Below are 18,063 nucleotides of genomic sequence, written 5' to 3'. Positions count from 1 at the left end.
CCCCGCTCAAAGAGCCCCATTCAGCCTGCTGACCGTCTTTGATCCCTGCTGCCCTGCGCCTCGGCCACCCGGCGGAGTCCTGATCTTCCTAGTTACTACTCCCTGCGGCGTGGAGCACCGTGCGGCGTCACCTGATTGGGCCTAAGTTGTGGGCTGGAAGTTCGGGTGCGTTAAGACAGTCGGCCCAGAGAAGCAGTACTGACGTGCGGCAGAAGTGGCGGCGGCCGCAAATGTGGTGAGTGGGGGGGCGTTCCCTGTGGCTCGTGCGTGAGTGGGGGGGGGGCGATGCCTGCAGCTCGGCTCGTTCACAGACCTGAGTCAGCTCGTGCCCAGGCCCGGAGCGGCTCGTGCCCAGCTCTGTCTCCCTTGGGAGAGGGCAAGGCGACAATAAGTCTCGTTGCGCTGCAACGCCAACAAGACCTAATGACAGTGGCTACCACAAGCTTCTCTGGTCTATTAAGAGGTCCACAGCACCTTCAAAAACATCAAAATCCCATTACTCACAAGCCAAGATAAGTGGTTCAGCAGCTCCACTTAAAGGGGCTGCAATACCCCTCCAGAGGCTTCCATTGGGAGGTCAACAGCATCTATAAGAAGTTCACTTGCCCTTAGGAGATGCAGCAACCTCTCTTAAGAGGAAAACAGTTCCTTCAAGAGGTGTATCTCCCCATCTCAAAAGGCCAACAGCCCCATGACACTCATTAGCTTTGCTAACTTCCTTCCAATCTGGCTCTTGAGCAGTGGAGAAGGATATATCACAGAAACAGTGATGTTTAAAAGCCTAGAGAACACTCATCGCATGCTTGATGAAGGGGGGGTCGGCCTGCGGGTCCTGTTAGACTAAGTTCATCATGATATACTTCTGAATACATTGGAAGCAAGAACTGGCTTCAGTGGTGTAGTAAACTGGTTCAGATTCTTACTTCTGGGACGCTCTCAACTGCTCAATCTGTTGACCTTTACGTCACAAGCAGAACAAGTATATTGTGGCATCCTGCCAGGCTTCACCATCCTGCTTGTACTGTTCAATGTGTACATTGAGCCTGTAGGACTCACCATAGAAGACCCAGGCCTAAAGCTCCACGGACAACACTCCACCTTCCTTAATACGGTCTTCAGCCCATGACTTACACACATTCCAGGGGGTATGACGAAATTATACAACTGCAGCCAGCAGCTAGAAATGTAATCCAGAGAAGACAGACCGTTTACTAATCTCCTGTAAGGCCAATATTAAAATTGTTCCTTATATGAGTGAATAATTAATAGAACTTGGCAACTGTCAAATCAATAAAGTTCTTGATTGACACTTTATTATCAATTCGTCAGCGCGGGAATAAATGAGCTTATTCTTCAACTATCATCTTAACAAATTTAAAAAAACTATTTTTTTGCAGCAACCAGATCAAAGCTGTATGCATGAATCATCTTAAGGATCGAGGCGGGCAATGCCACCTTGGCAAGCCTGCGGTGACCACCCTGCCCCCCTCAAAGCTATCCACATTCCACAGCCCACTTAATTACAAAAATCAATCATATGCTATTGTTCCACTTCTGAAGGATCTTCATTGGCTGCCTTCTGCAGTGCAGGTAAAGTCTGCTTCTCACATTAAAATTTCTACATGCGGTCAGGTCGAGCATATCCACATGTATTTAGATATCCCAGGTCTGATCTATCCACATGCATTTAGATCTCCCAGGAGCAAGAACCTGCTACGTTTGGAAACACCAATTTTTCCAAACCTCCTATGCCTTAAAGTAATCTTGCTCTGGTGCTGCCACGACCACCTAGAGCTCCCCACAATTACACCTGAAATTAGCCCTAAACACCCTGTCATCCAAATTAGGTCGAAAGACTCACTTTTCCTAGATGTACCCGTAAAATACACAGTGACCAGGGAAATTGTCTGAAAATAGTAACTGCAGGTTACAATTCAGTCTGGATACTTCCTTGACAGACTGATCATGGGTTCTTTCCTCTCCGTCTCTTACACCTTGCATTTTCATGTTTCAAATGTAATTTTCCGTACCTGACTCTCCATCCTCCACTACGTATCATCTAATCAACAGATTGTTCTCTTCCTAACTTTTTCCGAGATATTACCACGATCTCAGATTGCCATCAACTTGAAAAGGATTTTTTTTCCAACAATTTTATTTAGATTTTTTTAACAAATACAGTTACAAAAATTGTCGCAAATCTCTACAAAGGTAGGAAATCATATAAATAACATTAATAAATCAATAATTGTATTATTAGGCAATTAGGTAGATAAATGTGATAGAAATATCCATCATATTTTAAGCTACTAAGAAACATACAAAAGTAATTGGGTAAAAACTGAAAGAAGGAAAGAAAAAAAATATTAAAGAGGTAGGACAAGGGGAGGAGGTGATACTACTGTAAGGAAATAACATATATGTACAATATATTCAATGAACAGGTTATTGTGTCCATTATAAACTGACCATTATAAAACTTAAAGATGTTAGATGCTTATATATGAAACGGCTTGGCAACACATTCTCAGACACCACAGGGGCACATACATACACCACAGGGGCACATACATACACCCCAGGGGCACTCACATACGCCCAAGGGACACTCACATACGCCCCAACGGGCACTCACATACGTTCCAAGGGGCACTCAAATGTACCCCAAGGGGCACTCACATACACCCCATGGGCACTCACATACACCCCAAGGACAATCACATACAGATACTCAAAAATATGTTCCCCGTCCATAACTATCTTTATCTTGTCCAAAGGGTTCGGGGAGCGGACCTGTCTAGCGTACTTGTGTATGCTTAGACCTTTTACTCGTGAACAGGGGGAGGCCGAGGCCCCATAATCCTAATGTTTCTGATTCACAGCAGTTCTAGCCAGACAACTTGGAAACCCAGCATGGTCTAGTCGGAAGAGGAGAGGTTTTTTTTTTGTTTTTTTAATGTTCCTTTATCTTTGTTTTACTTGGCATGCAAAGCTTTTTAACACACTCAGCGATACTGTGCTGAAAGGCCTCTATCTCTTGTCCCCCATAGGCAGCTGGCCCAATTTGGGTTGCAGGCGACATGCTGTGTATTAACATGCCCACTTTGTGATTGCTACTTTGCTGTATTTGGCTCTGCTCCTCGGTATGCATCTGAACTTAGCGGCTGGCCTGTAATGGGTTGTAGGCGGTTTGCTGTGTATGTGATATGCCTAATTGTCTGCCAATAAAAAGATTTGATCCTAAATAACATGAACAAATGAGTGATGTGAGTTTCGCTTGACTGACAAACATCTCTTGCGCCACTTCGTGCCCAATTTAAATGTTGGCGGAGAGAGATCTCCGTCGCAATGATGACGGAATTCTCTTCTCACCAATATTATGGCCGGACCGCCTGATTTAGATTCAGGCTGATTTGACAACAGTTGGTCAAGCCTCTCCAATGGCCCTTTGCACGTTGGAGGTCTAGCCGTATGTCCGCCCACCTAATTTAGATGGATGGACATACAGCCACTTTTCAACACCCGCTACCGCCAGGGAAAACATATTGGTAAGCCGGATTGAAATGTGCGAAAGAGAGAGGGTTTTTGCATTGCAGATAACAAACACGGTTTAAACAAGAGTTGCATTTCATGGCTACATTTCATGGCAGCATTTTGGGGCTTCAGAGCATCCTGTTCTTATAAGATTACACTTTGCAATGACCACTAGCCCATTCTCAAGTGCTAACTCGCCAAGGCTCATCACCGGCACCTACACAGTTGTTACTGATGGTCATCGGTGCACCCACGGTGTTATAGATTGGAGTACACACCATCACTGCTCGTTGCTACATGCTAACTGCCCACTTTTGGATAATTTCTCCAAGAAACTCCGTGGGACTTCAAGCTATTCTTGAAATACATTTCCATCCGGCCTAATATGCATTTATTCCCCATGCTGTCCACCTCAGCTTGTAGACATGGGAGTCAAGTGCAAGCCTCAAAAGAATCCAGCAAAAAAAATCACATGGATTTGAAGTGCATGACATAAACAGAATCCGTTATCTGGGTGTGATGTACATACCTGAACAGAATCCAACAAAAACATATTACATTTTTGCCTAAATGACAAGCAAAACTATAAAAGAAATGTGGTCCTCAGCATGAACCTTGCAGGCATCTGATCCATGTGTTCCTTGTTCTACATTGTCACCTACAGCTCATTCAAACACATATTCCAAAAAATGAAACTGTGTGGTCCAAATACCAGTTCTACAAAAAACCTTACAAGCATCAAGCCTAAGTCCTATCCCACTAAGATTGGAGCCCACATTTTTCCTCAAGTGCTACCCTCGATGTGGAACAAAACGAGGGTGCATCACCCAGCACTAAGCATGCCCCATTGCAAGCACACATCCTGCCTCAACCCATCCACAAAGCGCCTATTCCAACACAAGTTTTTCACTATGGCAGAAGTTGTAACACTAAAATAAAAATGAAACCAGCAAATGAGACACCTGTTTATGCCTGAAAGCTTGTGGTATCTTAGCCTATGAAGGTCTCACTTCAGCCCTTGTGCAAGTACATAAAGAAATATTTATACCACAACATTACTGACTTACCACTACTAAGGCCACCTACATTTTCTGGTAAAAGGCTCTTTCAGATGCCCCCAAATATCTTGTTTACTCCTTCCACAATTTTCCCATGTTTAGCTACTTTTTCCCCCCACTCGTTCTTTGTTGCCCTGCTCTAACTACATAGATTGTAGTTTTGTCACAACTGAACTTTTCTCAGACTGCTAAAGAGAGGCCAAAAATAGGGCCTATAATGGACTGGCAGCCCAGCGTGGTTTTATAATTTTAGAAAGTTGAGTACAGCATATATACAGAAAATAACTTCATTTCTTATTTCGCTCAACACCACAGTTTTATACTTTAAGTACTGTAAATAGCAGGTATAATACTTTTCAATTTCTGGGCATCTTGCCCATCACCTATATCTACAGGAAATGCTGCTTGGCGTTAGGTCCAGTTATCTGAGCTCCTAAACTCGCACAGTGCCTTGTTTTCCAAACCAGGGTTGTGTTAAGTGGTCCTGGTGACCATGCTGGTCAGGGCCGGACTGAGAACCAACATGGCCCTGGCTAAGTGCTCAGCCGCCCCCCTGGGGGTTTGGGAGTGCGACCGAGCTCTTTGCCAGGGCCCCTTTTCAGCCGATTTTGTTACAGGGCCAGCCCCCCAGGGGCCCAAAAACAGCCCCACCCTTGCAGCCCACCGGGGGGTTGCCCGGTGCCCGCAACGGCGAGTCCGGGCCTGATGCTGGTGCGAGCTGTCATTTTCTGCAGTATTCTTTCATTTGTGCACTCGTTTTGAGACTGATGTTGTTCTCATGTTCCATGAAGGTTAGTGAGTCCAAGATGAACACATGCACCCCCTGGTGGTGACTCAAACTAATGACAGATTAAACTCTTCCTACATTTACTATATGAAGATTGATTCTCGCTGATATGTATTTGCTGGTGAATGAATAACGTTTTTACCCTGGGAAATTTCTACCCACCCTCAGGACTTTTATCTGCTTCTTTTTATCCCCCTGGATGTATTCTTTCATGCGCATGCATGGATGAGGAGTCATTAGATCTCTTTCTACAGTCACTACTTGTGCCGAGTTTCTCACTGGAGTTATTGTCTCCTTTTTGGTGTATTTATTTTTTATTCAGGTAGATTTAAGTTACTGCTGACATCAGTCCCGTGCCCAGTGCGCGGATGTGGCTTATTTACTGTGTGTACCTTTTGGTGCATCTTTAAACGATCGATTCTGCCATATGATTTCCCACAATCTGTGCATGCGTATTGTTTCCCTATGTGTATGTCAAGATGCCTCTTTAGTGTTGATGAGGCAGTAAAACTCTTCTCACACTCTGTACATGGGTATCGTTTCCCACTGGGTTTTTCACGTCGTCTCTGGATGGAGGATAAGCCACTGACGCTTTTTTCACTTTCAGTGGGTTCGATGTTTGTGTCCTGGTGTGGGTCGAGGAGTGGAGATCTAGTGACATTTGTGTCATTATTGCTAGTTGGGGGTGGCTTGTCTTCTTCAACTGTCTTTTCCTGCTGATGTATTTGCAATGATTGTGGGATATTTAAAATATTTTCTTTTTCAATAGCGTGAGATAATTTCTCTTTTATTTCTATTTTCTGATCTGTGGCTGGAAATCTTTTTAAATATTTCCCCAATTCATTAAACATTGCTGAATTATCTCCAATATATGTCCGTTGGTATTTGTGTACCTTTTGGTGCATCTTTAAACTAGAGATTCTGCCATATGATTTCCCGCAATCTGTGCATGTGTATCGTTTCCCGATGTGTTTGTCAAGATGCCTCTTTAGTGTTGATGAGGCAGTGAAGCTCTTCTCACACTCCGTACATGGGTATCGTTTCCCGCTGGGTTTTTCAGGTCGTCTCTTGATGGAGGATAAGCCACTGATGCTTTTATCACTTTCAGTGGGTTCGATGTTTGTGTCCTGGTGTGGGACGAGGAGTGGACATCTAGTGACATTTGTGTCATTATTGCTAGTTGGGGGTGGCTTCTCTTCTTCAACTGTCGGTTCCTGCTGAATTATTTGCAATGATGGTTGGATATTTAAAATATTTTCTTTTTCAATAGCGGGAGATAATTTCTCTTTTATTTCTATTTTCTGATCTGTGGCGGGAAACCTTTTAAAATATTTCCCCAATTCATTAAACATTGCTGAATTATCTCCAATATATGTCCGTTGGTATTTGAGTAGCTCTGTTGGTCTGCAAAAACTTTTCCCATATTTAGCACAAATATATTCCATGGACTTCTTTTTATCTCTCGCTTTCTTCAGCTTTGGCCTAGTGTTGGCACACTGTCCACTTTCAGTTGATTTATCTTGTGTGTTTGCAGCAGATATTGGCTCGTTTTGCCTTTTGTCCAATTGTTCTGGGTCAAGAGATGGCACAGTTGTATTTTCATTGTTTTCTGAGAAAGGCACTTCTGTTTTGAGTACTTCAGGGGAGCCGCCGGGCTTCTTTGGTTTCTGTTCAGTATATTCCTCCTGTGAGTTGTGAGTTTCATCCTCTAAGCTCATCCAGTTACTGTGCCTATCCTTCTGATGTTCTTGTAAACAGACTGGTGTCTCAACATTACCATTGGCTTTAACTGTTCCCACTTGGTGCTTTAGAAAGTTTGGTAGAAGATCGTCTTTCTTAATCTTGACACACTGAGTGGTTGCATCAGAACACTCTTCAGTGGCAGGTACAGCGCTGATGCTGCTGCAGGTACAGGGGTTCCAAACAACCCCACTCTCACCTCTATGAATACGAGCTGCTAACCAGAGTCGTTTCATCCTTTTCGATCCACAGGTAACGCTCAAAGGCCAAGAGACTCAATTATTTGTCAATTCACTGTAATCTCAGGACGTATCCTTCTCAATCTTCATAATCGAATACATGGAAGAGAGTCTGTTATTGATAACCGCATTATACAAGTACCAAGTAACAGGTTGATGTTGGCCACCAGATTGTCTGTGAGTTTATTTTGTGTAGGCCAGCGACTAAAGAGCAGTCTTTCGCTCAAATTTTCACTTACAGTGGATCACACTTGTCGGCTTGTTGTGATCTTTTTTCTCCTTCTAGACTCATCTGTTTCTGAAAATGAAATGCTTTTCTCTCTTCTCATGGAAATATGAAGGTTCCAGTTTTTCAAATTCTTCTCTGCTTATCATCTTGTTGTATTTGCATGGGTCTGCGCTCTGTTGGGTATAACGACATTCGCAATTCACCATTAGTTAAGGTTTAATGCAAAACACTTTGCTAAAACAACTTCTCACATAATTCAATTATCATTCCACTTTTAAGCCTTGAAAATTGGCAGAAAAATATTTTATGCAAAACGTCTACTCCTTGTAGTGATAATTAAAAATAAACAAACAGTTCAAAGTAATCAAACAATTAAATATTACTGACACGTGAAGCATCACAATCATGTCAAACTTGCATTACGGACATCTCAAATATGTGGCCAACTGATCTTTCCTGCCACCAAAGTAATGCCCTGTATCTTATAACATGGGGATCCCCAGCCCTAGCCCTGTGTGGATATTATAATGTGCCCTGACTCATCAGGTATAACCCACACGTGTGATGTAATATACTACAGTTCTTCGATTTAAAGCCCACACTGGGTGGTATAATGTACCTTGGCTCCTCGGGTAAAGCTGACGCTGGGTGGTGCAATGCAACCCGACTCCTCGGGTAAAGCCCATGTGGGGTGGTGTAATGCACCCCGACTCCTCAGGTAAAGCCCATGCTGAGTGGTGCAATGCAACCCGACTCCTCAGGTAAAGCCGACGCTGGGTGGTGCAATCCAACCCGACTCTACTGGTAAATCCCAGGCTGGGTGGTGCCATGCACCCCGACTCATTGGGTAAAGCCCACGCTGGGTAGTGCCATGCAGCCCAACTCCTCGGGTAAAGCCCATGCTAGGTGGTGCAATGCAGCCCGACTCCTCGGGTAAAGCCCAAGCTGGGTGGTATAATGCGCCCCGACACCACTGGTAAAGACCACGCGGGGTGGTGTAATGCACCCTGACTCCTCAGGTAAAACCCACGCAGGGTGGTGTAATGCACCCCGACCCCTCAGGTAAAGCCCATGCGGTTGGTATAATGCACCCCGACTCCTCAGGTAAAGCCCATGCGGGGTGGTATAATCCACCCCGACTCCTCAGGTAAAGCCCATGCGGGGTGGTATAATGCACCCCGACTCCTCAGGTAAAGCCCATGCGGGGTGGTATAATGCACCCCGACTCCTCAGGTAAAGCCCATGCGGGGTGGTATAATGCACCCCGACTCCTCAGGTAAAGCCCATGCGGTGTGGTATAATGCACCCCGACTCCTCAGGTAAAGCCCATGCGGGTGGTATAATGCACCCCGACTCCTCAGGTAAAGCCCATGCGGTGTGGTATAATGCACCCAGACTCCTCAGGTAAAGCCCATGCGGGGTGGTATAATGCACCCCGACTCCTCAGGTAAAGCCCATGCGGTGTGGTATAATGCACCCCGACTCCTCAGGTAAAGCCCAGGTGGGGTGGTATAATGCACCCCGACTCCTCAGGTAAAGCCCATGCGGGGTGGTATAATCCACCCGACTCCTCAGGAAAACCCACGCTGGGTGGTGTAATGCACCCTGACTCCTCAGGTAAAGCCCATGCGGGGTGGTATTATGCACCTGACTCCTCAAGTAAAACCCATGCGGGGTGGTATAATGCACCCCAACTCCTCAGGTAAAACCCACGCTGGGTGGTGCCGTGCAGCCCAACTCCTCGGGTAAAGCCCATGCTGGGCGGTGCAATGCAGCCCGACTCCTTGGGTAAAGCTCATGCTGGGTGGTATAATGTGCCCCAACACCACTGGTAAAGACCACGCGGGGTGGTGTAATGCACCCTGACTCCTCAGGTAAAACCCACGCAGGGTGGTGTAATGCACCCGACTCCTCAGGTAAAGCCCATGCGGGGTGGTATAATGCACCCCGACTCCTCAGGTAAAACCCACGCAGGGTGATGTAATGCACCCTGACTCCTCAGGTAAAGCCCATGCGGGGTGGTATAATGCACCCCGACTCCTCAAGTAAAACCCACGCAGGGTGATGTAATGCACCCTGACTCCTCAGGTAAAGCCCATGCGGGGTGGTATAATGCACCCCGACTCCTCAAGTAAAACCCATGCAGGGTGGTATAATGCACCCCGACTCCTCAAGTAAAACCCACGCGGGGTGGTATAATGCACCCCGACTCCTCAGGTAAAACCCACGCAGGGTGATGTAATGCACCATGACTCCTCAGGTAAAGCCCATGCGGGGTGGTATAATGCACCCCGACTCCTCAAGTAAAACCCACGCAGGGTGATGTAATGCACCCTGACTCCTCAGGTAAAGCCCATGCGGGGTGGTATTATGCACCCGACTCCTCAAGTAAAACCCATGCGGGGTGGTATAATGCACCCCGACTCCTCAGGTAAAACCCACGCTGGGTGGTGCCGTGCACCCCGACTCCTCAGGTAAAGCCCATGCGGGGTGGTATATTGCACCCCGACTCCTCAGGTAAAACCCACGCAGGGTGATGTAATGCACCCTGACTCCTCAGGTAAAGCCCATGCGGAGTGGTATAATGCACCCCGACTACTCAAGTAAAACCCATGCGGGGTGGTATAATGCACCCGACTCCTCAAGTAAAACCCACGCGGGGTGGTATAATTAACACTGGGCATAATACTAAGCTACTCTAACGGAGCATGCAAAGATTGTGCTAATTCGCACTTCACAAATTGCATGTAGTACAGTACAAAAAAGGTGTTTAATCACGAAGCGTAGCAACTAAATCAACAACATCCTCAGATGCTTTGAAAAAGCTATTTTACATGCTTAAAAACATATAACCTATTCACAAAAGTGAACTTTAACAATGAAAACATTAGGCAATGACAGAGCGGATTAATTTTGCCCCCCCCCCCCAACCTAGGGGGAGGACCAAGCGGATGCCTTGAACTCAAAGAGCATAAACAAAAAGCACATTTTGTTGAACTTCAGTGGTGATCCAATCCTCTTAGGACCACCCCAAGCGTAGTTATTGTCAAAAAACAATCCCAACCAAAGGCCCTGCAAAGCATTATGGGACGAGATTAGCAGTGGGAAGTGAATATTATAGCATCCAATATCAAAATAATTCTATAAAGAGATGCAGTTCACCTAGTCGTTACTAGATGTCCCTCACGAGTCAAATGCAAAGCATTGAAATTATTCTTACATTAAGCTGCAGTTCCACTAGTCGTTACTAGATGTCAGTCACGAGCCAAATGCAAAACCATTGAAACCCTTTCATCAAGCATTTGCCTCGTGAGGGACATCTAGTAACCACCAGTTGAACTGCAGCTCTTTGTGAAATTATTTTGATATTGGATACTATATAATATTCACTGCCCACTGCTAATCTCATCCCATAATGCTTTGCAGGGCCTGTGGTTGGGAATGTTTTTTTGCTAAATAACTGTACTTGGGGTGGTCCTAAGAGGATGGGACCACGACCAAATCGTTCAATAAGATGTGCTTTTTTGTTTTCAAGGCATCTGTTAGGTACTCCCTAGGTTAGGGAGGATCCCAAAATCATCACCTCTCTCACTGCTTGCTAATTTTTCAGTTTCCCTTTTGTGAAAGTACTATATGCACTTTAGCATACAAAGCTAGAGATTCTTGTTTTATCATAAAAGGCACTGTGCAGGATGCCATTTGCAATGCAGACAAGTACACAGTGTCATCAGCTACGCTACGCAGACTATGTGTACTACGTGAAGTTCAAAGTATACCATGTGAAGCTACATGTAGTGCTGCTACGCAAACTACGCCAACTACGCCCAGGCCTAGGTATAATCCATCCCGACTCCTCAGGTAAAACCCACACTGGGTGGTGTAATGCACCCCAACTCCTCAGGTAAATTCCATGCTGGGTGGTATAATCCCCCCTTGACTCCTCGGGTAAAGCCCACACTGGGTGGTATTATCCACCCTGACTCCTCAGGAAAAGCCTATGCGGGGTGGTATAATGCAACACGACTCCTCAGGAAAAGCCCATACGAGGTGGTATAATGCACCCTGACTCCTCAGGTAAAACCCACGCTGGGTGGTGTAATGCACCCCGACTCCTCAGGTAAAACCCACGCGGGTGGTATAATCCACCCCGACTCCTCAGGTAAAACCCATGCGGGGGGGTATAATGCACCCCGACTCCTCAGGTAAAACCCACACGGGTGGTATAATCCACCCCGACTCCTCAGGTAAAACCCACACGGGTGGTATAATCCACCCCGACTCCTCAGGTAAAACCCATGCTAGGTGGTGTAATGCACCAAGACTCCTCAGGTAAAACCCACGCTGGGTGGTGTAATGCACCAGACTCCTCAGGTAAAGCCCATGCTGGGTGGTATAATCCACCCCAATTCCTCTGGGTAGAGCCCACGCTGGGTGGTATAATCCACACCGACTCCTCGGGTAAAGCCCACGCTGATTGGTGTAATGCACCCCGACTCCTCGTGTAAAGCCTACGCTGGGTGGTGTAATGCACCCCGACTCCTCGGGTAAAGCCCAGGGTGGGTGGTGTAATGCACCCTGACTCCTCAGGTAAAACCCACGCGGGTGGTGTAATGCACCCCGACTCCTCGGGTAAAGCCCATGCTGGGTGGTGTAATGCACCCCGACTCCTCAGGTAAAGCCCACGCTGGGTGGTGTAATGCACCCCGACTCCTCAGGTAAAGCCCACGCTGGGTGGTGTAATGCACCCTGACTCCTCGGGTAAAGCGCACGCTGGGTGGTGTAATGCACCCCGACTCCTCAGGTAAAGCCCACGCTGGGTGGTGTAATGCACCCTGACTCCTCAGGTAAAGCCCACGCTGGGTTGTGTTAATATACTCCAGGTCTTCAGGCTAGGCTCACTGAATGATGATTCAGTGTCTTCCAGGGCCTCAGTCACGGGTGGTACAATGTGCAGACCTGCCAAGTATCAGGCGAGACTCTAACGCATGTCAGTGTGGTGTTCCGCATCACCGCACTGAAATGCATTGTTATGCATTTTAATTCCACTGACTCAACACTCTGTGCCAGCGCTGAAACTGGCCACACCAGGCTGCTTGCACGCTGGCGTCCGTGACACCTCTGTGCGCTTGCTCTGCTGCTCCCCGGCAGGCTCAGTAAATAGTAAATGAGCTTGTCTGCAGTGGCTGAGTGCTACAATGTTACATTTTAGCCCTGCCAGCCTGGTTGCATTGGAATTCCCACGCACAGCTGTCTGTCACGGAGTCACTGCTCAATTATCCCGAGGTAGGGCCTACCCTATGCAGTGGTTGCGTCCTGGCTGGCGCATGACCTCAGAACCTGGAAGGAAGTGAGGTCGGAGACTCAAGTGGAGTCGACTGGAGTGCTCTGAATGCTGTCCCGTCTGGAGATTAAAGAAGTATGAGTTTAAACATTCCAAAAATGAATTGCCTACTCGAAATGTTAAGACACGACTCCTATAAGCACATTAAGAGCAATTCATGCTATTAAGCCTTTCGAGGGTGTGGAGTTGTTAACTACGCAGGTCCCGGACAATGAAGCTCAAGCGACGGGTCAAATCTTAGGAGGGTTTAAGAACAGCTTGGTGCAATGCCTTGGAGTTGGAGTGAAGTAGGCACTTTACCTGGTTGAAGCCATGTCATTTGTATAGCGCATCAGGCCACCGTAAGGCCGGAATGTAGGTTGCAGTACTGTTAAGCAGCGGCTGCTCATGGCTGCGGTACACTGTGAGAGCTGTAACGCCCCTCCTGTGGGGCCAAGACAGCCTCTCCCTAAAGCGGCTAACCAGCAGCATTGACTGAGGTCAATAAATATGTGAAGAACTGGACTGATGCCTGACTTGCGGCTGGTCGACTTGTAGCTGCCCACGCTGTGCCCCAATTCACAGAGAAATAGCCTCTGCCCATGCCTACATCATGACAGACGTCAGCACCATTTAATGGAAACAAGCAGCGGTCCAGCGCTCTGACCCCTCCAGCATGCCCCACTCTTAAGTAGGGTTGCCGCAATTTCAAAAGAAATGCCTGCCATTTGTTTATATAGTTTTAAGGCTCGAGCGTGCCATGGAAAGTTATTAAAAAGTAGTTGTTATAGAGTTTATTCCTTTTTATGATGACCTTTCTGTCTTTCTTTACTCTAATTAGCCACTTATCATTAACTTGCTAACTCCAAACCATACTACTATCTGCTTATTGTTGATTTTAACGTATGTACTGATTAGGAGGAAAAATACTGGCTTTATGTGCTTTTTACAATTTTTGTATTGACCAGATCAAGTAAAATACTGGTGACATCAGAAAAATAACAGCCAGGCAACCGTCAAGGTAAGTAGCCAGTACGAGAGGACATATCTGGGAACTGATGCAGTAAAAACAAAGACAATTATCAAAGTGGGAGGAGTGTGAATCTGCAGACTGAGCAGCATCTTGGGCAGGCCTGGCTGGAGCTTGTGTGTGTGGTGGTGGGGGAGACTGGAAGTTATAAATGAGAGGACATTGGGTTTAGAGGGCGGCTCACAGGGTCACCTCAATGACACCACGGACTGCGGTATCCAGCCCTCAGCTGCGGCCCCTTGTGAACTGTAACTGGAGCGTGTGTGTGTGGAGACTGGAGGTTATGAGTGATCGGGCATTAGTGTTAGAGGGCGGCTGTCAGTGTCGTCTTACATGACACCAGGCGGCTCACAGAGTCACCTCAATGACATCACGGACTGCAGTGTCCAGCCCTCAGCTGCGGCCCCTTGTGAACTGGAACTGGAGCTTGTGTGTGGAGACTTGAGGTTATGAGTGATCGGACATTAGTGTTCGAGGGCGGCTCACAGTCACCTCAATGACATCACGGACTGCAGTGTCCAGCCCTCAGCAGCGGCCCCTTGTGAACTGTAACTGGATTTAGCCTTTTGAACTCTAAACGAATTGCATGCTGGGAATAGTAGTTTTCTCTTTTATGCATACAACTCCCTGCATTCAAAGCTCACCCAGCTGTAGAAACAAAGCAGCCTTGTGCTCGATGTGGCCTCTCACTTGAGGGCTCTGCAGCAGCTTCAAGGTGCTTTAAAGCTCCTCGTGATCGCTCAATCGGATGTGACGCCTCACACCTCCGCCTTGGTTAGTTTAATTGGTGAGACGGTGTCACTCTGAGTGTCACTCATTGGGCGCTGAATGTCACTCGTAAGTACACTGAGGCCATGAGTGTCACGCATGAGCCATCCGTAGCTTTGGCGGCTGTGACGAGCTGCGGCCCCTCGGATGTGCACTGTCTGCTACCTCATGTATTTTGTTTGCTCACAATTGTCAGTTTTACCTCATGTAACTTAACGCTCTGCTTTTGTAATCTGTTCCCGTGTAATTGTGTTCTCTTGTATCAGTTCTGTTGGTATTGTGAAGCCTCTGAAACCTTCGGGTAAAGTCCGCGCGAGAGAAAAACGCATTAAAAAAATAAATAAATAAAAATAAACGAGGAGGATGAGTGGCCCCGCAGTTACAACCCCCCTCCCTGGTACTCGTATAAAGCACTCACACGCCGGAGGGCGGATACCGCGTCAGTCGAGGGGGGGGCAGCACCGGCGGGAATGGGGAATAACTCACAGTGCGGAGGCGCGGCTCCTTTGTCCCGTCCGTGCCGGTGTACTATCGATAGAGCCACCCCATCTGTCTTTACACCCCCCGCGTTTCCACGCATGCGCATAATTATGCGCATGCGTGGAAACCCCATGTCTTGGCTGCCTATATTTTTAAGCTCCCACTCTCCTGGCCGTTTAGTGCGCATGCGTGTGATTGCACGCATGCGCTCTTCAGATCCAGCGGCGAACACTCCTCCTGCTCGAGCAGCGTTAACCCCATCGCTGCCAGCCAAGGGCTGCAGCTGAAAACAGAGCAGAAGGAGCCAGAAAGCGGCTGCACAGCTCTCAGACACAGGAAACTAAAGACAGCTCAGAACGAATGAAGCATCCATTGTATTTATGAATGGCAGCCACAGCAGGTCAGCTGCACCGGGCTCAGGGAGAGCTCTGTCAATATCATACAATCCTGCTGACTTTCAAAGGCTCTGCTCCATTAGGACCGGAGGATCACGGGTCAACTGGTGGCAATGGAATATTGATACAGCTTCTATAGCTGCCACCCGAGCACTCAGCATGGTTTGCAGTGACTGCAAGGAGTCAGTGAGCTTACAGAGAGCCCCCTTTTCGGTCACAGGCTGCTCTGAAGACAGGCAGTATCACTAAAACACTCTACTGTGTGTCACTACACTGTCCGAACACCGTTATCTTACTGGGACATGAGGTATGGTAACAGTTATATATCACACTGGTGGCCCAAGGAGCTAATGTGCCTACTCCAAGGATCTGTGTTTGCTCTCCTATACTCACATGTTCACTTGTTTCATTCCACATGAGTTTACATAGCTTTTCATCCTTCTAAGGTCGATAAAATGAGTACCATGGCCAAAGGAGCTAATGTGCCTACTCCAAGGATCTGTGTTTGCTCTCCTATACTCACATGTTCACTTGTTTCATTCCGCATGAGTTTACATAGCTTTTCATCCTTCTAGGGTCGATAAAATGAGTACCATTGAACAGAGGATCTTTGACCATTCAATAGCACAGCTAAACTCTGGGGGTTGTACTTGCAGTCTACTAATATAGGTGCTATGTTAGTAGGTAATAGAAATGAAAACTCTCGGAAATGTCCATCTACAAACAGTGGTGCTGTGTTCTGCTAAACAGGCAGAGCACAGCAAAAGACAGGACCACAGGGACAGCACGGCTATACAAATATCCAATCCACCACTGGCCTGAAACCCCCATCGCATGGCCATGCAGTCCATAATAACTGCTGACTGGCACCACTGGCGGACTCAGCAGCTATCACCTGCCTCCTGGAAGCAGGCATGGCGACCAGCTGACAAACTGCACCCCTGCATTTAAGTTGGCCTCATTTCTAACACTGTGGAGTGGGTCAGGTATAAAAACACATTGCATCCACTTAAAAGATCCCCTCTCCCAGAAACCTCTGAAGGCAACATTGTAGATGATAGATCATTGCAGGATTCCTGTATCCCGGCACCTTTGGAGAAGGCATGTAAGGTGGCAGGGCTGTACTTTTAGAAGACCAGGTGGTGGAGTACAGAATGAGATAGATAGAGTGAGGGCGATAGAGAGATAGATAGATAGATAGAGTGAGGGCGATAGAGTGAAGGCGATTATCTATCTATCTATCTATCGCCCTCACTCTATCTATCTATCTATCTGAGTGAGGGCGATAGATAGATAGATAGATAGATAGATAGATAGATAGATAGATAGATAGATAGATAGATAGATAGATAGATAGATAGATAGATAGATAGATAGATAGATAGATAGATAGAATGAGGGCGATAGATAGATAGATAGAGTGAGGGAGATAGATAGATAGATAGAGTGAGGGCGATATGACCGATAGACAGAGTGAGGGCGATAGATAGATAGAATGAGGGTGATAGATAGAGTGAGGGCGATAGATAGACAGATAGATAGATAGAGTGAGGCACATAGATAGATAGAATGAGTGCGATAGATAGATAGATAGATAGAATGAGGGCGATAGATAGATAGATAGAGTGAGGGCGATAGATAGATAGATAGAGTGAGGGCGATATGACCGATAGATAGAGTGAGGGCGATAGATAGATAGAATGAGGGTGATAGATAGAGTGAGGGCGATAGATAGACAGATAGATAGATAGAGTGAGGCACATAGATAGATAGATAGAATGAGGGCGATAGATAGATAGAATGAGGGTGATAGATAGAGTGAGGCACATAGATAGATAGATAGAATGAGGGCGATAGATAGAGTGAGGGCGATATGACCGATAGACAGAGTGAGGGCGATAGATAGATAGATAGAGTGAGGGCGATATGACCGATAGATAGAGTGAGGGCGATAGATAGATAGAATGAGGGTGATAGATAGAGTGAGGGCGATAGATAGACAGATAGATAGATAGAGTGAGGGCGATAGATAGATAGATAGAGTGAGGGCGATATGACCGATAGATAGAGTGAGGGCGATAGATAGATAGAGTGAGGGCGATATGACCGATAGATAGAGTGAGGGCGATAGATAGATAGAATGAGGGTGATAGATAGAGTGAGGGCGATAGATAGACAGAGAGACAGATAGATAGATAGATAGAGTGAGGCACATAGATAGATAGAATGAGTGCGATAGATAGATAGATAGATAGAGTGAGGGCGATAGATAGATAGATAGAGTGAGGGCGATATGACCGATAGACAGAGTGAGGGCGATAGATAGATAGAATGAGGGTGATAGATAGAGTGAGGGCGATAGATAGACAGATAGATAGATAGAGTGAGGCACATAGATAGATAGATAGAATGAGTGCGATAGATAGATAGATAGATAGAGTGAGGGCGATAGATAGATAGATAGAGTGAGGGCGATATGACCG

The 18,063-nt window shown here is 46.7% G+C and overlaps 1 protein-coding gene across 3 annotated transcripts in view; it reads right to left on the bottom strand.

Annotated features, from left to right (window-relative positions):
• Window positions 1-4,865: 4,865 nt before the first annotated feature.
• Window positions 4,866-18,063, bottom strand: part of LOC144806574 (uncharacterized) — a 350,735-nt gene continuing 337,537 nt past the window's right edge. For all 3 annotated transcript variants that reach the window (XM_078672919.1, XM_078672927.1, XM_078672911.1), the window contains one exon: window positions 4,866-7,760. In XM_078672919.1, the coding sequence (XP_078529045.1) occupies window positions 5,694-7,355 (1,662 nt within the window). In that variant the 5' untranslated portion in view covers window positions 7,356-7,760 and the 3' untranslated portion in view covers window positions 4,866-5,693. The remainder of the gene's footprint in view (window positions 7,761-18,063) is intronic.

Source organism: Lissotriton helveticus, chromosome 1_2 (assembly GCF_964261635.1).
Source record: "Lissotriton helveticus chromosome 1_2, aLisHel1.1, whole genome shotgun sequence".
In the NCBI taxonomy this organism is placed as follows: domain Eukaryota; kingdom Metazoa; phylum Chordata; class Amphibia; order Caudata; family Salamandridae; genus Lissotriton; species Lissotriton helveticus.
Note: the sequence above shows the minus strand (reverse complement) of the source record. Positions and strands in the feature narration are given on the sequence as shown.